General features: G+C 48.2%; 1 protein-coding gene across 11 annotated transcripts in view; it reads right to left on the bottom strand.

The window, feature by feature from the left end:
• The window catches only part of AFDN (afadin, adherens junction formation factor), a 126,578-nt gene that overhangs the window by 69,670 nt on the left and 33,927 nt on the right, over window positions 1-22,981 (bottom strand). For 5 of the 11 annotated variants that reach the window (XM_072966220.1, XM_072966216.1, XM_072966218.1 and 2 more), the window contains 6 exons: window positions 22,057-22,172; window positions 17,212-17,375; window positions 14,591-14,751; window positions 6,338-6,495; window positions 1,988-2,099; window positions 625-792 (listed from right to left, as the gene is read on the bottom strand). In XM_072966220.1, the coding sequence (XP_072822321.1) occupies window positions 625-792; window positions 1,988-2,099; window positions 6,338-6,495; window positions 14,591-14,751; window positions 17,212-17,375; window positions 22,057-22,172 (879 nt within the window). The remainder of the gene's footprint in view (window positions 1-624; window positions 793-1,987; window positions 2,100-6,337; window positions 6,496-14,590; window positions 14,752-17,211; window positions 17,376-22,056; window positions 22,173-22,981) is intronic. The other 6 variants (XM_072966221.1, XM_072966223.1, XM_072966225.1 and 3 more) reach the window with 3 other exon arrangements.

The raw sequence follows: 22,981 nt of genomic DNA, 5'->3' as shown, positions 1-22,981 counted from the left end.
GTAAACCCTTCTCTAAGGATGTCAACCGCAGCTCTCGGCCTGACGCTAACTTTAACAACAGCTTTAGCCTAGGAGAGCTCAACAAACTAAGTACTCAGAGGACTAACGTGAAATTCTCCACTATAATTTTAAAACTAAACAAACCTCTCAGACACACAGCTGAATCTGAAGACACTCTTGACACCGTTCACACATTAGCAACAGTATGATGAGTGCACGCACGCCTGCCTCCTGTTCAATCGGCCCGCGGAGCGCGCACTGCAGTTTGCCGTTTTCAGTAGTTCACGTACTTGACAGGGCTATTTTGAGAAGAAAACTTAAAAGAGAATGAATCATTTAAATCTCTCCTTAAACTCCCTACATTCACTATTTAAAATGCTGTTTTTCAACATTCATTTCTGTCCACAGAAGTTTATTTTTATGCACGAATATACATATCCTATGACTTTAAGAGATTTTGGTTTTTAAATAAATACAATCTTATGACAGTTACTTTTCTTTTTTATAAATGGTCTGAAGACAGGTGGTCAGCCACAAAAAGACTACTTAAATAAAAGTCCCTAAGACGTGTAAACTGCAAAGCTGGCAGCGCACACGCACACGCACACGCACAGCAGTCCCTACCTGGGCTCAGCTCCACCAGGTAGGGCAGCTTCTCGGGAGGCAGTGCAGAGCCGTACCCAGAGCCGTCGGCTCGCTCCTTCCCCCGGGCCGGCTTCCCGTCCACGTGCTTCTTACTCTTCTTTGGGACGTAGTCCGGGGGCCGCCGCTTCAGCTGGAAGACTAGAAGCCCTAGAACAGCGACAGCCAGGCTCAGGCCAGGGGGGACGGCCAGCTGACCCGTAATCAACTATTCAAAGATTTATCAGGAAAGTGTAATTTAATAACATCTCCCAGGGAATAATCAAGCAGAAGCTTACGCAGGTTATCCTTTCACTCAGCAATCCTGATGTGCTCTGACAAATTGTAGCAAGCAACTTTCAAAGGCTATTTTAAATGAACGACTATCCAAGCACACTCACTACTCGCTTTAAAAACAACCCACTAGTTTAAGACTAAGTGAATGTCGCTATTGGTCAACAGCCCTACAATCAATAAACAGGTTCATACACACATAACAACACATGCACACACAGATACATGTGCACACACATTCTTAGTGAAACTGATTTTTATTTAATTCAATTGCATTAACTTAGAATTCAAAGTATTCTGACTTTTAATAAAGTTTAACTTTATACTGCTGAGAAAAAGTACTAAGCGAGTGTATGTTTAAAACTACCAATCTAGTGGAGAGGGCGTAACTGAGTGGTAGAGTGTATGCTTAGCATGCACAAGGTCCTGGGTTCAATCCCTAGTACTTCCACTTAAAAAAAAAAAACCTACCAATCTACACTTAAACATTGATAGGGTTAACAGGCAGGTAAGTCTCACGCCTTTATTAGCACAAAGGCCCTCTACCCAGCAGCTCAGGATGGGGCGCAAGAACTCGAACTGCATTTCATCAGAAACAGAGCTTTAAACCCTCGTTGCCTTGAAATCATTAGGCGAAATCATTTTAACAGCGAGAGCCTGGATTCATTACATGCAATAACTGAATTACTATTATTAGGGTGGAAGGTTATTTTCCCTGTTACAACAACTCTACAACACCGCCGGTCCATCTGGTCAGCACAGAAAGACCCCGCTGCTGACAGACTCCAGCCACCTCCCACTTCCTGACACGGCGCTCAAGTCAGCTTCCTCCGACACGGCACTCTCACTGCGACGGGACGGCCTGTCCCGGGTCTCCAACGAGACGCCCGGCGGAGTGTGGCCCTCGGGATGAGGGGACCACCCAGCAGCCCTCAAGAAAGTGCGGCGAAGAGCCATCGGAAGGCATCGCCGTTCACCCCCCACCCCTTCCCACGAGGCAGCCGACTAGCGTGCCGGATGGAAACCAACACTCCACGGAAGCGACTTCTTAACGGCTGAAACCACTTGTTACCTTTGTCACTCGGCCAGTCTCTGAAGATCTGCAAAGGACACTCGTCGTCGTCAAGGACAGTCTCTTTAGCACCCTTCTCATCAGAATGCTGGGCTCCAGGAGGCAGCGTGACCTACGAGGGAAAGACCTGTGACTGCCCTGAGAGACAAACGAGCGGGGACTTGAAAGGAAGGATTTATTGTTTTTGAGTAAATAAAAGTCACTGGAGAACTGAAGCAATTCTCACTGAAACCATCGACAAAAGTGAAGGAAAAGAGTTTCCAATAAAAAGCTTAGCCAGTTCACTGCACCATTTTTATTCACCTGCCTCTCTGGCCCCCTCAAAATACTAGCCTGAGTATGTTTTCCGACAAACTCTGTTTTGGAAGAACAGCATGCAATGGTTAACCTGTGAGTGATTTCTTAAGGAAAGGTAACCTCATTAACGCAGACCCCGATCTCTCAGTCCATAACCCACCTTTTGCAATCAAACAACTGTTTTTATAAGGTACTTTCACCTAATATAAAACCTTTTAGGATAACCATCACATAACAAACAGAGTAGCCCTCTTTTTCCTGTAGATAACCCAGTTCTGTGATTAAATTTTAATCAGATCATTTAGACGTATTACAAACAGCGCTCGCTACTCAGTCAACAAACGCTCTCAGACACGGCTCGCACAAGACTCACAAATTCCTAACATGCCTTGCGTTTTACACTATGTTTGTACAGCAGTCAAACCATTGTCTTCATCACTCGAGAAAGCCCCCAGCAGCCCAGAGACAAGAGCCAGTGAGCTGGCTTGGCATCCCAGACGCCCTGCTGACTGCCCGCCTTCACTCTCAGCACCAGCACCAGCCCAACACGGCTCCAGAGACCCTACGCCGAGCCCGTCACTGGCACCTCACCATTATTCCCAACCCAGTCGAGGTGGTAACATTACGTGAACAGACCTTACACCCAATTACAACACATGCTCACGTACCAAGACTCCTAATTAGACTCCCTGCTACTTCGACCTCTCCGTTTCCTGTTGCTCTGTCTGGTCCTCCCCTGTTGCGTCTGAAGACAATCTATGCTGATCATCAGATCTCTGATCTTCTCTCTCTCTCCTTTTCTTTCTGTCCCACACTTGGCAGGGCTCCTTAGCTTTATCTTTCATCCTTTCTACTGGCATTTTTCTCCTATCCCTTACTCACTTAGATTTTCAATGTTCAAGAGCTCTTTGAAAGTTTCTCCTTATGGCATCCTGGTCTTATTTCATGGATGTCCACCCCTCCTCTGAGTCTCTTGGTGTTTTGAACACTTCCATCTGCTTTCTGCACCGTCTCTTTTATCTCCAGGTTCTCTGATCTATTTGTGCTGGTCTGTCCTTCATTTTAAAGGCATTTCCAAACGTCTGTTGAGTCTGGGCTGTCCACTCACGTTCGACAGCAACTCACAAGAAAGCTAACAGTAAAGGCTGAACGTATGAGCAAGGATTGCTGTGCGCAGGCTCCGAGGGAGGCTCCTGGGCCAGCACCTCCAGGGCTCAGGTTCCACACAGAAGCCCCCTCTGGCAGGACTCCTTATACCCTAGCTGGCAATGCTCTGGGCGCAGCCTTCCGCTTCGTCCCGTCTGCGCGAAAGCCCTCGCTGCGCCTGTCGCCCCGCATCCAAGGCCTCCTCCCATCAGCAGCCTTCAGGTGCAGAGGGCGCGGCAGTCACGATGGGAAGGCACCTGCTGGGGCCAACCACTGCGTATGAACACTGCCGGCCCAGCCGCCGCCGAGCCCCCAGGGCTAGGGTGCAGGTGCCATCCACCGGCTGCTCTGGTCCAGCAGGTCAGAGCCCCTCCTTCACTTCTGCAAAGCTGCATTTACAACTCTTCTGCCCTCTCTTCTCTCATTCTCTGTTCTTGTGCATTTATACAGGGTTTTTTTATTCCTTTATTGCAATTTCAATGGGACAAAGACATCCATTTTCTCATTTATTTCTGAAATAATGAAAATTGGGCCATATTCATAAAATTACAGATCTACCAAGTAGTTCTCCCAACTGAATATAAATTCTTAGCTCTTCAGCAAAAAGGAAAAAGGCATAAAACTCAAGGAAGGCCTTTTACTTAATTTCATCTGTAGCAACGCTACAAAACACTGCTGAGAGCTTAGAGAAGACCACATACTCTGTTCACAGCCTGGAAGACTGAATATTGTTTGGATTCTGATTCACCTTCAGATTCGATGCAAACCTAGTCACAATTCTATCAAGTTTTATATAGAAATTGCTAAGCTGTTTCTAAAATTTATTTGTAAACACAACTAGTCTAGAATAACCAGAGCAATTCTTAAACATAAAAACAAAAAACAAAAACGGGACCTCACATGATTTTAAGGCTTACTATAAATCTGCAGTAATCAATACAGTTTGGTCATGGCAGAAAGATGTAAAGCATACAAATGAATGAAACAGAATGGATTCCAGAAACAGAACCAAACATACATACGGCCAACTGATTTCTGACAAAGGTGCCACCACACCCTGGGGGAAGAGAAAGCCTTTGTAACAAACGGTGCTACATCAGCTGGACTTTGGTGTGGAAAACAATGAACACTGATCCTAACCTCACACACATATCTTAAAACAGAACATACAGACCAATGTGTCAGACCTAATACTATAAACTATAATAAAATACAGGTGAAAGTATTTGAAACATTGGAGGAGGCAGATTCTTATATAGAATACTAACAGCATAGAATGCTAAAAAAAAAAAAGTTGGATTTCAACAAAATTAATAAATTTTTACTCTTTGAAAGATATCATTTTAAAAAATGAAAAACCAAACCAAGTCACAGACTGGAAAAAACTTTCACAACAGATGTGTCATACCTCGGGCTTGACCTACATGTGCAGGTCACGAGGGAAACTCAAACTTCTTCCACAGTCAGACAGTCCTCTACCCAGCGGTATGGCTGCCAGTTGCAGTAACTGAGCACATCGAGCGCAGGAGGCGGCAGGGCCACCAGAATACTCAGGTACCTCTGGGGGGATGACAGTGGTGACACCACTTTGGCAAATAGTTTGTTTGAAAGTTACACATACGCCTACTGTGGAATTGAGCCATTTACCCGAGCACTGAGTCAAGAAAAAGACGGGCTTTTATGGGAAGGCCCACACACGCGTGCTCAGAGCAGCTTTGCTGGAAGAGCCCCAAACTGAGAACTAGAACCAACACAAAGTCCATCAAGAGCTAAATGGACGGACCAACTGTGATTCACCAACGGAATGAACTACTGCTCGGCAACACAGAGGCGGCAGACACTGACACACAGCCGCGAAGAAGACTCCTGCAGTCACGACCTGAACAAAAGAGGCCAGGCACACGCTGAGTGCATACCACATGATGCTGTTCACACAAAAGTTCTAGGAGGTGCAGCTCATCCATAGGGACAGAACGCAGACTAGTGGTTGTCCGGGGAATGAAGATGAAGGGAGGGATGGGTTACAAGGAGGCACGAGGGACCTTCTGAGGATGAAGGAAATGTTGACATCAGCGTTGTGCTGATTCCTCAAAACTGATGGCACTGAACTCAGGCCCCATGTGGCACTCTGCCCTGAGCTCAACAATCGGTGGGGGAAGGACCAAAGCCAGTTGTCACACTTTCATCATTTAACAATCAATTGCTAAGATGAGAAAAAAGTATTTTTTTAAAAAATCTACTTTCAATGAGATTCTGACAGAGAAACACTGCTGTGAAGGAGTTGCTAACGTATTTGTGAGCTACCCCCTGATTCTACTTGGTGTTACCGAGTCAGTTCCTACCACGTGCCCAGCACGGAGGCCCAAGTCTCGCTGCGTTCCTTGAGCACTGCGGCCAAAGAGCGCCAGGGTCTCTGTCTCCAGGAAACTGGGGACGAGCACAGACCTGCCGCCCAAGTGCTGGCCGACAACAGACAGCAAAGCTAAACGCACTTCAAAGCTGAGTCGTTATGATGTGTCCTAGTAAAGACTGTAAGAAAAACAACATTAAAGCAGCTTTTACTAAAATAAAATTGTTACGCACGTACGCGAAATAAAAACTGGAAGGACACATATCAAAACGTTAATACTGCTTCCCCTTTGGGATTAGAACTCTAAGCGGTTCTCACCTTCTTCATTTCGCCTTTTTAAACTTCTCTTAGTCTGTAACAGGGACGGAGATTACTTTTGTAATAGAAGGGAGGACGTTGCTTTTTATAGACATTTAACACATGGTTGTGTGTGTGAGACTCTTAAGAGATGCAGCGCGGGGAGATCCGGCCTCGGTCTGACTGCGTGCGAGGAGCACCTCCCACTTACACGCAGACTTCCAGCGAGGGCGCCGCGGCGGGGCAGGGGGGACAGTTACCCGGGCGATGCAGTAGTCCTGGGGGCTCTCCCTCTCCAGACCATACTTCTCCAAGGCTTCCGCCACAGCGAAGTCCGCAGCGTCAGTAGTGGACAGCAGGATTGTCTTGTAGGGAATATTTGGCTTTAAACTATCTGCGTAAATCCTCAGCGTTCCACCTGGAAGAAACGTTTTGACATCTTTGAGCACAATGTTACTGTATTCTAATTACAGAGATCTGTGTAATAACTCGATTTTCACTTCCTGTTAGGTGACACACATTAGCAGTGACACGCTGATCCAGTGGCACTTTGCTACGGTGAACCCCCTGAGTGACAAGGCCGTCTCTGTCCTCTCCTCAAGCCCACAAGCCTGTGTAAGGACGGGCTGGTGTGCACCACGGGTGAGGGTGGGAACGCGAGGCACCCGAGAGCCTCCTGACAGCCCGCTCTCCCGCCGGCCGCCCTCTCCCTTCCTCACCACACGCGCTTACGTGCTCACTCACTCCCCCACTATCTCTACTTCCTGACATCAATCTGCAGCTTTAAAACTTTAAAAGCCAGAACAGCATTAAACTCACTAAATAACTCAGTTTTTAAAAACTGAGCTAGAAACCAGGACACTTCATGTGCCAGAGTCCAAGAGTGCTTCCTGCGACACCTGTCCCCAGAGCACTGGGCTGTTTCTATCTCAGGCACCGCAACCAGAACGTCACTTCCAGCTGTGAGCTCCTGCGGGAGGGAAAGTCGCCTCGAGCAGAGCAATCGGGGTGTCCTGACGTTTTCTTTCTTATTTGCATATTTCTTTTCAATTGGATCCTATATATGTGTTAAATTATTGTCATTTTTGGTGTCATATTTTGCTTTCTACTTACGATCTAAGATTTATAAGCTCTAAAATCTTAAGTCTAGATGGAGGACTACCTGGGGGAAGCCAGGCGAGGGTCCACACCCCCCACTGCTGTGACCTTGGGGAAGCTTCCTAACGTCCTTTTCTCGCCTGTAGGTAAAGAGCTAGATTAACGATCTGAGGCTCTCCTGAAGCAGATTCTGAATTTCTCTGACTCCTTGCCTCTTCTGAATTCTAATGCAGTTATTCTGGCTACTGAATATGTCTCACACCTCCTTTCAACAAGCCTGGCACATAGTGCATTATGACAACCTGATCATAATAAAATCACGCTGGTCTTTTAAGAATAATCAGCAAGTCCAGGCTGGCATCAGAATGCAGACCCCTGACACAGGCTAGGAGTCAGGCTGTCTACAAACCCTCACAGAATGAGAGCCCCCGTCCCAATGCTGAGGACACAGTGTTAACCAGTCAGTGTCTGTCAGCGTCCTAGCCTTCAAACAGCTAACATCATACTCAACGGTGGAAAGCTGAAAGGTTTTCCTCTAAAATCAAGAACAAGACTAGGGTGTCCACTCTCACCACTTCTATTTAACACAGTACCGAAAGTCCTAGCCACAGCAATCAGACAAGAAAAAGAAATAAGGTATCCAGATTGGAAGGGAAAAGGTAAAACTGTCACTATGTGCAAATGACATGATATTACACACAGAAAACCTTAAAGCCTCCACCAAAAAACTATTAGAACTAAGACATAAATTCAGTAGAGCTGCAGGATGCAATATCAATACACAGAAATCTGTTGCTTTACTATACACTAATAATGAACTATCAGAAAGAGAAAGAAAAAAAATCCCAGTTACAATTGCATCACAAAGAATAAAATACCTAGAAATAAACTTAACCAAGGAAGTGAAAGACCTATACTCTGAAAACACTGGTGGAAGAAACTGGAGATGATACAAAGAAATGGAAAGATATCCTGCGTCCTTGGACTGGAAGAGTTAATAGTTAAAATATCCATACCACTCAAAGCAATCTACAGATTTAACGCAATCCCTATCAAAAAATATCCGTAACATTTTTTACAGGACTAGAACAAATAATCTTAAATTTTATATGGAACACCAAAGACCCCAAATTGCCAAAACAATCTTGAGAAAAAAAGAAAAAAGTTGGAAGTATACTATACGCAGACTACACTACAAAGCCACAGTGATCAAAACAGCACCATACTGGCACCAAAGAAAGACACATAAATCAATGGAACAGAGTCAAAAACCTAGAAATAAACCTACACATCTGTGGTCAACCCGCGACACAGGAGGCAAGAATATAAAATGGAGAAAAGACAGTCTCTTCAGTAAGTGGTGCTGAGAAAACTGGGCAGCTACGTATCAAAGGATGAAATTAGAACATTCCCTCACGTCACATACAAAAATAAACTCAAAGTGGACTGAAGACCTAAATGTAAGACCTGAAACCATGAAACTCCTGCACAACATTCTTCGACATAAGCTGCAGCAATGTTTTTTGGATCCGTCTCTTAAGGCAACTGAAGCAAAAGCCAATGTAAATAAATGGGCCCTAATTACACTTAAAAGCTTTCACACAGCGAAGGAAATCATCAACAAACAAAAAGACAGCCTACTGAATGGGAGAAAATATTTGCAAATGATATGACTGATACGGGGTCGATACACAAAATATATAAACAGCTCATACAAGTCAATATCCGAAACAAACAAACAGACTAAAAAGGAGGCAGAAGGCGGAAGACATTCTTCCAAAGAAAATATACAGATGGCCAGTGGGCACGTGAAAAGATGCTCACCTTCGCTAACCATCAGAGGTACTCAGATCAAAACCACAATGAGATACCGCCTCACACCTGTCAAAACAGCCATCAGCAAGAAGTCTACAGACAACAAATGTTGGTAAGAGTGTGGAGAAAGGGGAACCCGTGTATGCTTTGCTTTGTCGAAATGTACACCGGTACAGCCACTATGGAAAACAGTACAGAGGCTCCTCAAAAACTAAAAACAGAACTACCATTTCATCCAGCAGTCCCACTCCTGGATATATATCCACCCCCCCAAAAAAATCTAAAACACTAATTCAAAAAGATACATGTACACCAGTGTTCACAGCAGCATTATCTACAATAGTCAAGATGTGGAAGCTACCCAAGAGTCCATCAACAGATGAATCGATAAAGAAGATGGGGTGGGGGTGTGTGTGTGTGTATGTGTGTGTGTGTGTATACAGACATGTACATACACATACTGTCTAAAACATTACTTGGTTTTAGTATAATGAGTGTTAAGGCATCCCCCCAAAAACAATAAATGGATAATACAGTCTAATTTAACAAAAGATTTTTAGTTTAAAAGCACAAAGCATAGTATTATCACACTAGAAATACACACCTCCCAATTCCCTAAGGAAGGAGAGGAAGAAGTGAAGCTAATATTTTTAAATTCCTACCATCGACTAAAAGCTGCAGCTCTAGAACTGAGGCAGGATTATGACCCTGTTCGGAAGATGAACACAGTGAGGCTCACGGGACACGAGGGTCTCAGCCCGGCTCCAGAGTCCCCGTCCCAGTGCTCTGCGGCTCCCAAGACTGTTTCCAAGAAAACTCAGGCAGAAGAAGGGCTGGCCCCTCAGGGGTTTTAGGGTCAATTACACTTGGAAGACATCACAAAGTAAATGTACTTCAATGTCAAAAATACTTCACAAAGTCCAGGGCTGAAGCTTGTTGCGAGTCACGCCATCTGATCAGCTGTGAAGTGAGTGACACGTCAGTGTGTCATCAGAACCTGGGGACCCAGCCCTCGGGCTAATGAGGCGGAAGCAACAGGCTCAGCTGCCACCCTCCGGACACTAACCCACGTACGACCACATTCTCCACCAACTTAACAGCTAAGCTAAGAGCTACAGTAAGTTACCAGGGTGTATTTTCTATGTTATTTATTAAAAACCAACAAAACACGTGAACTTGCTACATCTGACTGCCTTGGTATTAACCACAGCAACTATTTTGCCAACAACACCTCGTTTCTGAGGACTCCCTAGGAGTCTGTATAGAAAAATGTTCCTTCCAGCCCAACTATCCAGTTAACAGACAAGCTCTAGTCTTTGGGAGTCTGGTTGTTTCTCCTCTGAATTCTCTGGGTTTGGGGGTTTGTTTGTTTTTTTCCTGGTTTCCATGCCTACTCCAACAACGGCCTTTCCTAAAATTTCTCTACTACCTGTATCCTTCCCACCCCCAAATCTCCTCCAGGCCAGCGGTGCCCTCCGGAGAACAGAGCACTCCCGACAGTCTCCCCCGGCACGGCTGCCCGGCGCCTCCCAGGACACACACGGGGGCCCGTCTTCCACTGCTGGTGCCCCTTCACTCCACGTGCGCCCGTCCATGCAGCTCGGCACGGGGCAGCGCCCCAAACGCCCCCCTCCTCGGGGAACTCCGCGTGCTCCCAGCTCCCGGAAATTCTCCCTCTCGAACAGAGCCGCCCTCCTCCCTGCGGCCGCCGCCGCCCGAGCTCAGGGATGCGCGCCTCCCGGGGCACCGCGGTCCTGCTGCCCGCACGCCTGCTGCCCTGCCGTGCCCGCAAAGTTGCCCTCGACCCTGCTCCCACAGTGATCTCTCCAGATCTGGGGCTTGGGCTAAATTAAAAGCTTTCTAAATCCCTAGTTTAAAACCCTTCCGGCAGTTTATTAACAGATCATATCACCTATTTCCATCCAAGTACCCCCAATGGCAGAGGAAAATGAATATGGGTCTCTGGGGCCACAGCTTCAAGCGACATGCAAAAAGTTTCCTATTTTATCTAATGAAACATATTAATGTTGCATGCTAACCTACTTTAAAAAATATTTTATTAAGTTACTTACAGAAGCGGATATTCTAAGCTAGGTGTCTGTCTCCTGACTCACACATCCCGAGCCCACACTGAATACTCAAGGAGTCTCCGAGGAAGTCACTTCAGTGGCAAGGTCGAGCTCCTCCCCACGGTCTGGAACGTGGTCAGCACACAGCAGGCAGCGAGCACCCTTTTGGTCCCTCCTAAACTTCCACTACATTTCCTCTTCCTCAGCTTTGTATTTTCTCTCTCCTTCCTCTCGTCTTTTCTTTTTCAGTGCACATTTTTTAAGCCACTTCAAATCCTTGATTGAACAAGACAGGATATACACAAACAGATAATCCTGATTCTCAAGTCAGCTATTAAGTTGTTTACGGGACTAGTAGGTCTCTCAGTGCCTCAGTTTTTTTGAATCACTGATACCACAATTCCCATGAAACATACAATTAAGACTCAGTTACAAGGGCACCAAAGATCAAAATAAACATGTGATGCTAGGGAGGCAATTAAGCTTGGGGCCAGCGTCCACGTGGCTGGTGGCTGTCTGAACACTGCACTGAAACATGAGGCTCTGTGTGCTCCCAAGAAAGGGCATCAACAGCAACTCCTACCAGGCAGGCAGAGTGAAGGGGCCCTGCATTTTAGAGCCACGGTCCACAGACCCCCTCACGAACGGAGACAAGGTAAGACAGAGCACCAACAAAACAGGGAGTAACACTGTGCCCCAAACACGCCGAATGTGAACACGGCTTCTCCCAGACGGATCTCACCTGCCGCCACACACACACACACGATCACAGTCACAACGAGGATCCGGACAGGGAGATCCAAGAGAAAGGGCCCAGTGAAGCCTCCTTCCCAGCAAAACTGTTACAAATGTGGATTGGGAGGAAAGCTGCCTGTCCCGACATTCAAACCCAAAACTGGGAGTGAACCAGTGAGTGTACAGCACCCAGAGCTTAAGCCCCTGAGTGCGACCAAACACAGAACCGCAGGGCTGATGACGTACCAGGTCAGACACTTGCAGGAAAGGCTGGATCAACAGTACAGCCCTCTAACACAAAGATTCTGTTTGAAACTCAAATGATTATCCTATTATAAAACCACCTTATAACTAATTTGTAACTTTATAACATATTTTATTTGCTGAGTACAATTACAAGTTAGTTACAAATTAGAGTTTTATGCCAAATAGCTAAAAGTATACAAAACCAATTTATAGGTCGAACAGTAAAGTGATGTGTTTTACCTTCTCTTGAGAATCTCTGTTTCCCTCAGGCACAGAGAGCACCCTGCAGGATACGCTCGTAAGTGGGGACGTCAAGGTGGGGGTGTGCGGGGATGCTGCCTTCTAATTAAAGGGTGGGTGGGACAAAAGCCAGACTTCTCTAAATGCACCTTGTTTTATAGACTTGACTTAGAAACTATTAAACACCACTAAATTTTACAGAAGCAAACCTCAAAAATCAAAAGCAAAATAAAACAAATAAACCTCGGTATAAATCAACAAGGGTACACGATAACATAGCCAGGAATCAATTATTTCACAAAAGGCTTAAAATGCCTTCTTTCATATTGTTGTTAACAATAGAATAATTTTTATTTTGATATTATAACTGTATGTTATGAAGAAAAGCAAACAATTATGTTATTGTCCTCAGGAGGGAAGAACTGTATCATGAGAGAAAAGACACCCAGATTTACTAAAATCAAAGTAGTGAAAAAACCAAGTATTTCCTAAGCTCTGTCCACTAAACAGGCTTAGAAGCAAAGACTAATCAGTAAGTAGGAGCACTCCCAGCAACCAGACACTAAAGGAAAAGGAACAGGGGAATCCTGCTCCTAGGCGTATGTCCAGAAGGAACCCTACTTCAAAATGACACCTGCACCCCAGTGTTCATAGCAGCACTATTTACAACAGCCAAGACATGGAAGCAACCTAAGTGTCCATCAGCAGATGACTGGATAAAGAAGTGGTATATTTATACAATGGAATACTACTCAGCCACAAAAACCAACAATGTAACGCCATTTGCAGCAACATGGATGTTGCTGGAGAATGTCATTCTAAGTGAAGTAAGACAGAAAGAAAAATACCATATGAGATCGCTCATAGGTGGAATTTAAAAAAAAAACCACAAACATAAATACAAAACAGAAACAGACTTACAGACACAGAATACAGACTTGTGGTTGCCAAGGGGGCGGGGGTTGGGAAGGGACAGACTGGGAGTTCAAAATGCAGAACAGATAAACAAGATTATACTGTATAGCACAGGGAAATATATACAAGATCTTGTGGTAGCTCACAGAGAAAAAAAAATATGTGACAATGAATATATGCATGTCCATGTATAAGTGAAAAATTGTGCTCTACACTGGAATTTGACACAACATTGTAAAATGACTACAACTCAATAAAAAATGTTAATAAATAAATAAATAAATAAATAAATAAATAAAATGGGTCTCTTGTAAAAAAAAAAAAAAGGGGACAGGGTTCTTTATAGAGAAAGAGCCACTTCCTAGCCTGAGGCAGGAAAGGCGCAAGGCGAGCTGAGACACAGCGCCCCCGGAGATGCGCTCCAGGGCCCCTGGGCGCGCCAAACCTCCGGTGCCAGCTGGGAGAGACCCTGCCGGCTCAAAGCGACAATTCACGGATCAGCAGGGACTAAAACTGCAATCGATGGAAAAACACTGAGAAACTTCACATTCACGAGTTTATTAAAAAATTTTACAAACCACGCTCAACTGTGGATGATGCTAAAATAAGTATTTCTGTCCCATGGCCCCCCACCCAAGAACCTAACCCTGCGTCTGTATCTAGTCAAGGAATGGAGAAAACAGGAGGAAAAAATGGTAAACGTGAAAATCTACGAGACATTCACCCCAGGGTTTTAAAACAAACCAACGAATAAGCAAACTGAAAATAAGAGGGGAAAGGGCATTTTAGAGTGAAAGACACAGAAGACGTGTTAACCCACTGCAGTACTTAGGTTTTATCTGGATTCTGACTCAACTAAAGGAATTATCTGAGGCAATCAGGGAACCGTGAACAGTGACCAGGTTTCTGAGGACATGTAAGGAAGCACTGTCAACACTTTTGCATGTGATGAAGGTTTGGTTTATTTTGGTTTTTGCTTTTTAGGAATTGTTACCTTTTAGGAAAGTATATCAAAATTCTTACGGATGAAATCATGAGAAAGCTGGGCTTTGACTCAAAAGTAATTGTTTGGGACTGGTAGCAACGTATGTAGAAGTAGAGATGAAACATCACTTGTCAATTACGCAAGCCTGGTAACAGGCACTGTATCTTTCTCTCTTCTTCTGAAATTTTCCAGAATTAAAAAAAAAAGAGCCAAATTGGGGGAAAGTATGTAACTAAACATACTTAAGGCAAAACTGATTTTGCACCAGACACACATGGTGCACGCCTGCCATTAACCGGCTGTCACCCATTAATCTCACTTAAGCAAGGGCTCATTCACAAATAGGAAGGAGCATTGACTAACACCCTCTACGACAAACGTAACAGAGAAAAACACTTCAAAGTTTGCACCTGAATCAGGCCGCCCATCTGAGCTCCGAAATTCTTGCATTCTCTTTTCCAGCTTTTGCTGCCGCCTCCGCTTCATAACCACCTCAGGATTAGAAATTGTTCGGGTAAAGCTAGTTTCAGGCATATCTTTGTAAACTTCAGCAGCCAGTCGAGAATTCTCACTGGAAAGGAAAAAAGGCAGTAACGAGATTTTTTCAATTTTACATTAGAAATAGTTACACTGTGATCATATAAAAATAAAAACGGCAGGTGTTATCTGTCCACACCTGTTCCCGGCATAATTCTGTCATGTACTACTTACCATGTGCTAGTTACTGTGGGTAAAGGATAAAGATTCAACACAAATACACTGAATAAGGAGAAATTTATAATTAAAATGTTATACTGAATTTATAGAACTTAATTACTATGTGTTCATTAATAAAGCTAAAAGAAAGGTGTATAAATCATATATTTCAGTCATTTCTACCAGTTTTATCCTAAAATAGACTAATGAGTGACACAACATTCCAACCACAAGAAATAAAGAATTAACATACTTTAGTTAAAAAAAATCTGTCTTCAAATTACAGCAAATCTTAAAGAACTCAGCATGATTTTTTTTAAGAACTAAGATTTATCACCATTCACTTTCTTGAAGCTAAATTTTTAAAAGGAAAAAGCTCCAAAAGTTCCTGTGATGAGTCAACTGTAGACTGATGAGACGAAAACTAAATATTTAAATAAGATTGACATACTTAACTAAATTTGATAAATGTATTAAAGATGTCATTTTTTAGTCATAAAATAATTTAATTAGAAGTCAGTTAAGCTTCGGGTCAATCAAGTTGAACATAACTCATTTTAAGTAGCTCATTTTCTTAACACAAATAATTATCATCCTCTAAGCTAAATTAACAAGGTAAAGGGCAGCCTAAGTTTTCAACTTTCCTCTTCTTTGGTATTTTTCATATGTGAGCAATATATTTATACAAGTCCCTTCTCCTGTATAAATACATGAGATAGAGCCTCACCCTGCACCACTGTGCTCATAAGAGCCCACATGCATTACACAGGCGGCACTGCCTCACGGATCGACTGCTAGGCCACTCTGATGTCACCCACAGTGGGCTCAAGTGCCACTCCAAAGCCAACATCATTCAGGACAAACGGTTAATACCCTCAGGTCACCAGAGCACTGAGAATCGACCAGAAATGGAAAGACCTGCAGGTCACCAGGTCACCGCAACAGAATATAGTTATAAACGTGTAGGAAGACATCCACCTGGCTGATACAGAAAGCTGGATCTCTCGACACTACGACGCAGCGCAGAGACAGCCCACCGCCCGCTGCACTCAGCTCTCCGGGGAGGGGAAGCGAGGCGGCTGGCGGGCTGCGGGGGGCGTGGCCGGGGCCGTCTGGTGACACAAGCTCCCCACACTGTCCCTGAGCCACTCTTCCAGGAGACATTCAGATGAACCCTCAAAACTGTGAAAACAAGGAATTCACTGGAGCATTCCTTATAGTACCAAAGGGAAACAAAGCCCTGTGAACTATCGCCACGCGCACAACCAGGGCTGGCCGCATGAGCGTGAAGTTACACGGGAGAACACTGCCTAGTCAGTTAAATTACTTAAAATACGTATTTTTCTGAAAACATGCATTTGTGAGTGTGTATATATATATTTATTTGAAATATATATGTAATTTCCATGGAAAATGTCATTTGATAAGTTCCAGTTTCACAAGACTGATTGTATTTGTTTAGAAACTCTACATGAAAGTAAGAACATGTTTGTAGAGCAGAAACAAGCCACGGTTCTCTCTGGGCTCATATGACAAGTAACTCCTTTTCCCTTTTTGACCAATCTGCGCACTCTGACTTTCTAAAACGAACGCCTGTGCCTTCAGCAACGGCGGAGCAGCACACAGAATACTACGCAGTCAACCCCGAGGCTTGCAAGAGGCTGAGTCAGCACACGGCCCCTGAGTGAACTAACCGAGCTGGACACTGACAAGGCCACCCTGAGACCAGACTCCCACTTACGGAGGGAAGGCCAGTTTCTTCTAACGTCTCCTTCCTGTTACAATGAAGCACAATGGTTTCCTTATTCCCCTGGCTCGGAGGTCAGAAGCTCAGAGCCGTCTAGACAGAAAGGACACCTACGGTGGGCTCGTGCGACAGAAGGAGGAACGACAGGTGGGGCTGGAGTGGACCAGCGGGGCACTGAAACGCCAAGGGATCAGCAGCCTTTCTCACTGACCTGCCAACCTCTCATCGGGTGTCGAGGGCGAGTGAGGTGTGTAAGAAACCACTGCTGCCTTAAGGAACGAGAAGACAGAAGTGAAAGGCCAGGCAAAGGGTGCGGAGAACGCCGACATTACCTGTCTTCTCAGAAAAAACCACAGCGCCGCCAGCCGGCTTACCTAAGGTCTGCAAGCTCAGTGGACGGGTACCGTCAGCAACAAACCTCGCCCAGTAGGACCCCCTGGCGTCTCTCAACACAGCAGAGTCAGAGCACACCCAAATGGACTGCTGTTCATCCTTCTCGTAACTTCTCTGGTAATCCCATGAAGCCTGTCGCGTTAAAAGACCCTTTGGCTTACAAAACAAAGAGGAATATTTCCAGAATCAACTTACATGTCATCCCCATGGAAAGGTCTATCGTCTTTATCAGACGCCTGCCTCATTGCCTCCTTTTCTCTCTTCTTTTTTTCCTTCTTTTCTTTCTTTGAGAGAGTTCTCTTGAAGTTCTGGATAACCCCTTCTTTTTCTTGCTTCTCAGGTCCGTTACTCTGAGCCTTCTGAGGGAAGGAACATTAGCGTTATGCCAGCCACACACAGAACCACGCACCGCCATCCTGGGCGGAGCTACCTGCACCTCACGTGCTACAGGCAAAACAAAGCCCTGGCTGGGAAAGGGCCGGGGCGACGGAAATGTGCTGTCTCGATGGGCCGACCGTCACGGGAGTGTATTTACCAAAACTTAACCATACATTCCAGATCTCATTTCACTGGGTGTACATTTACCTCAGACCAAGACTAATAAGCAAGGGAGGAAACAAACCAAAAAACCCAAACCCAGTAGGAGAACCAGGGTGTGAATCACCAAATCTGATTTTTAATAAATAAAAATCCAAGTAATTTACATAAAGTATCTTAAAGGAACCAATGAAATACGGAAACAACTAAATGTTTGAATCATTATCTACTTTATAGACATTTTCTTTAACTTTGAAAGAAATGTTCAGAGTAGCCCTAATAACTTGGCTTTTATGAAGCAAAGTTCTAAGTATTGTGCTTGTACAAAAACTTCCAATTTCTTTTGCAGATCTTGCTTATTCATTAGCTTACTCTTGACTTAGAATATTGCCTGCTAGCAGATGACACAGAGACAAATCACTTTTTATATAACTAAGTAGGCTGCCTGGTAAAGAATTCAGAAAAATAAGAGATTATTTCATTGGGAACGAAAGCTGCCTTCCGCTTTACAAGCTGGCATGTCCACTTCCACTGCTGGCTACTGCAGCATCACCCAGACCCTGAGAAGAGGTCTAACGCACACCAAGGAGGAATGCCCATGAAAGGGCACGTCAGCTGAAATCATGGTGCAGAAACAAATAGAACGTGGACAGAAAAAAAAAAGCTACCCATTCTCATCTCATGTATCTGCTGCAAAGGCAACCAGGCCCCGGAGCACAGTGACAAGAGCACGGTTTGTGCGTCTGAGGCTCCTCAACACGGGGCACTGACATCACACAAACAGCGGAGAAGGGCTGCCAAGACCAAAGAACGGCAGTTTTCCTCCAATCTGTCGGGGAAAAAAATTAAATAGGAGATTTTTCTCAAGACATTCTTAACCTCTGAACCTCTGCATCTGCCATCCCTTGTCAATAGCGGATTCCAAAGCAAGATGCCACTTGATTTAACACAGAATTATAGTTAATTTTAAAATTATATCAATATTTCCTAGTACTTCACATAAAAAAACAGTAGCGTAGGATTTCCAGACATCCTGCTACCTGAGAAAGCGTTAGACTCACTCTGTCACATCACCCAAAGAAACTCAACAAAGTTCACTAATTTCTAACTTTACACATATAGTATGAAAAAGGTTTTCAATATGCCTTAAGTTGTATCTGAAAGTTTGCACAACAAGTAAGTTATTGAAGTTTTTTTTGTCCCTTTCAATTCTTATTAAAACATATTTTGACTTTATAATTTGGGGAAAAAAACTGAAGCTGATTACCTGACCATTAAGTCTCTTAGCAACAGAAGTTTACGTAACACTTTGAAAAAGGAAGGAGCAATATTTGGGATTATTTGGTGAAAGAGGGGAGGAAGCAGGGAGAAGCTGGGCTCCTTTAAATTCCTTTGTGGGTGGAGGGCAGAAGAGCAGTCTGGGAGGGAAGCACTGGGAATAAGCACCCTTGATGGCAGCCAGACCCATGACAGAGCAGTCAGACCCCCAGACCCGTGACGGGGGAGTCAGACCCCCAGACCCATGACGGGGGAGTCAGACCTCCAGACCCGGGATGGAGCAGCCAGACCCCTGGACCCAGGACGGGGCAGTCAGACCCCAGACCCATGACAGAGCAGTCAGACCCCCAGACCCGGGATGGAGCAGCCAGACCCCTGGACCCAGGACGGGGCAGTCAGACCCCAGACCCGTGACGGGGGAGTCAGACCCCCGGACCCGGGATAGGGCAGCCAGACCCCTGGACCCGGGACGGGGCAGTCAGACCCCAGACCCGGGACAGGGCAGTCAGACCCCCAGACCCGGGATGGAGCAGCCAGACCCCTGGACCCAGGACGGGGCAGTCAGACCCCAGACCCGTGACGGGGGAGTCAGACCCCCGGACCCGGGATAGGGCAGCCAGACCCCTGGACCCAGGACGGGGCAGTCAGACCCCAGACCCGTGACGGGGGAGTCAGACCTCCAGACCCGGGATGGAGCAGCCAGACCCCTGGACCCAGGACGGGGCAGTCAGACCCCAGACCCGTGACGGGGGAGTCAGACCCCCGGACCCGGGATAGGGCAGCCAGACCCCTGGACCCGGGACGGGGCAGTCAGACCCCAGACCCGGGACGGGGCAGTCAGACCCCCAGACCCGGGATGGAGCAGCCAGACCCCTGGACCCAGGACGGGGCAGTCAGACCCCAGACCCGTGACGGGGGAGTCAGACCCCCGGACCCGGGATAGGGCAGCCAGACCCCTGGACCCAGGACGGGGCAGTCAGACCCCAGACCCGTGACGGGGGAGTCAGACCTCCAGACCCGGGATGGAGCAGCCAGACCCCTGGACCCAGGACGGGGCAGTCAGACCCCAGACCCGTGACGGGGGAGTCAGACCTCCAGACCCGGGATGGAGCAGCCAGACCCCTGGACCCAGGACGGGGCAGTCAGACCCCAGACCCGTGACGGGGGAGTCAGACCCCCGGACCCGGGATAGGGCAGCCAGACCCCTGGACCCGGGACGGGGCAGTCAGACCCCAGACCCGGGACAGGGCAGTCAGACCCCCAGACCCGGGATGGAGCAGCCAGACCCCTGGACCCAGGACGGGGCAGTCAGACCCCAGACCCGTGACGGGGGAGTCAGACCCCCGGACCCGGGATAGGGCAGCCAGACCCCTGGACCCGGGACGGGGCAGTCAGACCCCAGACCCGGGACAGGGCAGTCAGACCCCCAGACCCGGGATGGAGCAGCCAGACCCCTGGACCCAGGACGGGGCAGTCAGACCCCAGACCCGTGACGGGGGAGTCAGACCCCCGGACCCGGGATAGGGCAGCCAGACCCCTGGACCCAGGACGGGGCAGTCAGACCCCAGACCCGTGACGGGGGAGTCAGACCTCCAGACCCGGGATGGAGCAGCCAGACCCCTGGACCCAGGACGGGGCAGTCAGACCCCAGACCCGTGACGGGGGAGTCAGACCCCCGGACCCGGGATAGGGCAGCCAGACCCCTGGACCCGGGACGGGGCAGTCAGACCCCAGACCCGGGACAGGGCAGTCAGACCCCCAGACCCGGGATGGAGCAGCCAGACCCCTGGACCCAGGACGGGGCAGTCAGACCCCAGACCCGTGACGGGGGAGTCAGACCCCCGGACCCGGGATAGGGCAGCCAGACCCCTGGACCCAGGACGGGGCAGTCAGACCCCAGACCCGTGACGGGGGAGTCAGACCTCCAGACCCGGGATGGAGCAGCCAGACCCCTGGACCCAGGACGGGGCAGTCAGACCCCAGACCCGTGACGGGGGAGTCAGACCCCCGGACCCGGGATAGGGCAGCCAGACCCCTGGACCCAGGACGGGGCAGTCAGACCCCAGACCCGTGACGGGGGAGTCAGACCTCCAGACCCGGGATGGAGCAGCCAGACCCCTGGACCCAGGACGGGGCAGTCAGACCCCAGACCCGTGACGGGGGAGTCAGACCCCCGGACCCGGGATAGGGCAGCCAGACCCCTGGACCCAGGACGGGGCAGTCAGACCCCAGACCCAGGACGGGGCAGTCAGACCCCCAGACCCGGGATGGAGCAGCCAGACCCCTGGACCCAGGACGGGGCAGTCAGACCCCAGACCCGTGACGGGGGAGTCAGACCCCCGGACCCGGGATAGGGCAGCCAGACCCCTGGACCCAGGACGGGGCAGTCAGACCCCAGACCCAGGACGGGGCAGTCAGACCCCCAGACCCGGGATGGAGCAGCCAGACCCCTGGACCCAGGACGGGGCAGTCAGACCCCAGACCCGTGACGGGGGAGTCAGACCCCCGGACCCGGGATAGGGCAGCCAGACCCCTGGACCCGGGATAGGGCAGCCAGACCCCGGACCCAGGACGGGGCAGTCAGACCCCCAGACCCGGGATGGAGCAGCCAGACCCCTGGACCCAGGACGGGGCAGTCAGACCCCAGACCCGTGACGGGGGAGTCAGACCCCCGGACCCGGGATAGGGCAGCCAGACCCCTGGACCCGGGATAGGGCAGCCAGACCCCGGACCCAGGACGGGGCAGTCAGACCCCCAGACCCGGGATGGAGCAGCCAGACCCCTGGACCCAGGACGGGGCAGTCAGACCCCAGACCCGTGACGGGGGAGTCAGACCCCCGGACCCGGGATAGGGCAGCCAGACCCCTGGACCCAGGACGGGGCAGTCAGACCCCAGACCCGGGATGGAGCAGCCAGACCCCTGGACCCAGGACGGGGCAGTCAGACCCCCAGACCCGGGATGGAGCAGCCAGACCCCTGGACCCAGGACGGGGCAGTCAGACCCCAGACCCGTGACGGGGGAGTCAGACCCCCGGACCCGGGATAGGGCAGCCAGACCCCTGGACCCAGGACGGGGCAGTCAGACCCCAGACCCGGGACAGGGCAGTCAGACCCCCAGACCCGGGATGGAGCAGCCAGACCCCTGGACCCAGGACGGGGCAGTCAGACCCCAGACCCGTGACGGGGGAGTCAGACCCCCAGACCCGAGACGGCAGCCAGATCCACCTTGGGGGGCGCAGCGTCATTCTCATTCTTCAGAACGAATCTGCCCTCGCGATCATCCTTATTCCAATTCAGCTGCACGACTAGGGGTTTCTCATCTATATCTAATCTTCTTTCTTCTTCAAAACATGAAAAGAGAAAAAAAATGAAGCCATGGTTATTTAATGGCACTAACCAATACAACATTCTGATATACATACATTTCATTTTATAGACAAAAAAAACCTTACTACCTCAATTACCTACCAATAGACCAAAATGTAACTTAAAATGTTAAGTGAGAGTTTCAGTAATCAATTGGGTATTTTGGTGCTACTTTATGTAAACTACTAGCCACCGACCAGGGACAACTTCCCGACAACTTTAGAATCTAGCCAGGAAAATAAGAGAAATACACATGGACTAGGAATGTTCGCAGGCCTTGCTCTATGTCTGTTTCTGTAAATCAGATTCTCACACACAGCTGGAAAATAAGGAAGCAATGCTACTCTCACACAGACACTCCACTGACTCACGAGCCTCTTCTCACACTGACGGCCATGGCGAAGGCCGCCCTCCTCAGTCTGGGAGGGGATGACGGCACACTTGCTCCTACCCCCACCCCTCCAATCCTGGTCCCCAAAACACCACAGTCCCTCCGGGCGGAGAAGCACCATCCCCTTTTCTTTGCCGAGATAACGTGCAGAGTTCAGGGTCTACTTCCTACCTTGCTAGAAACCTAACAAGCCTCCCTCCGACCAGGAGCAAGGCCCACTGAGGGCCCCGCCCCGCCTGACCACCCGCTCGGGGCTGGTGCTGGCGGAGACCACCCCGCTAAGCTACACGGGACGAGCTAAAACGAGCGCTGCGGGGCCCGAGGGAGCGTCGCTGTGCGGAGTACAGAGCAAGAGTCAACAGCACACACTTAAAAGACAGAGACTTACAGAGG

This window comes from Vicugna pacos, chromosome 8 (genome assembly GCF_048564905.1).
Source record: "Vicugna pacos chromosome 8, VicPac4, whole genome shotgun sequence".
NCBI lineage: Eukaryota > Metazoa > Chordata > Mammalia > Artiodactyla > Camelidae > Vicugna > Vicugna pacos.
Note: the sequence above shows the minus strand (reverse complement) of the source record. Positions and strands in the feature narration are given on the sequence as shown.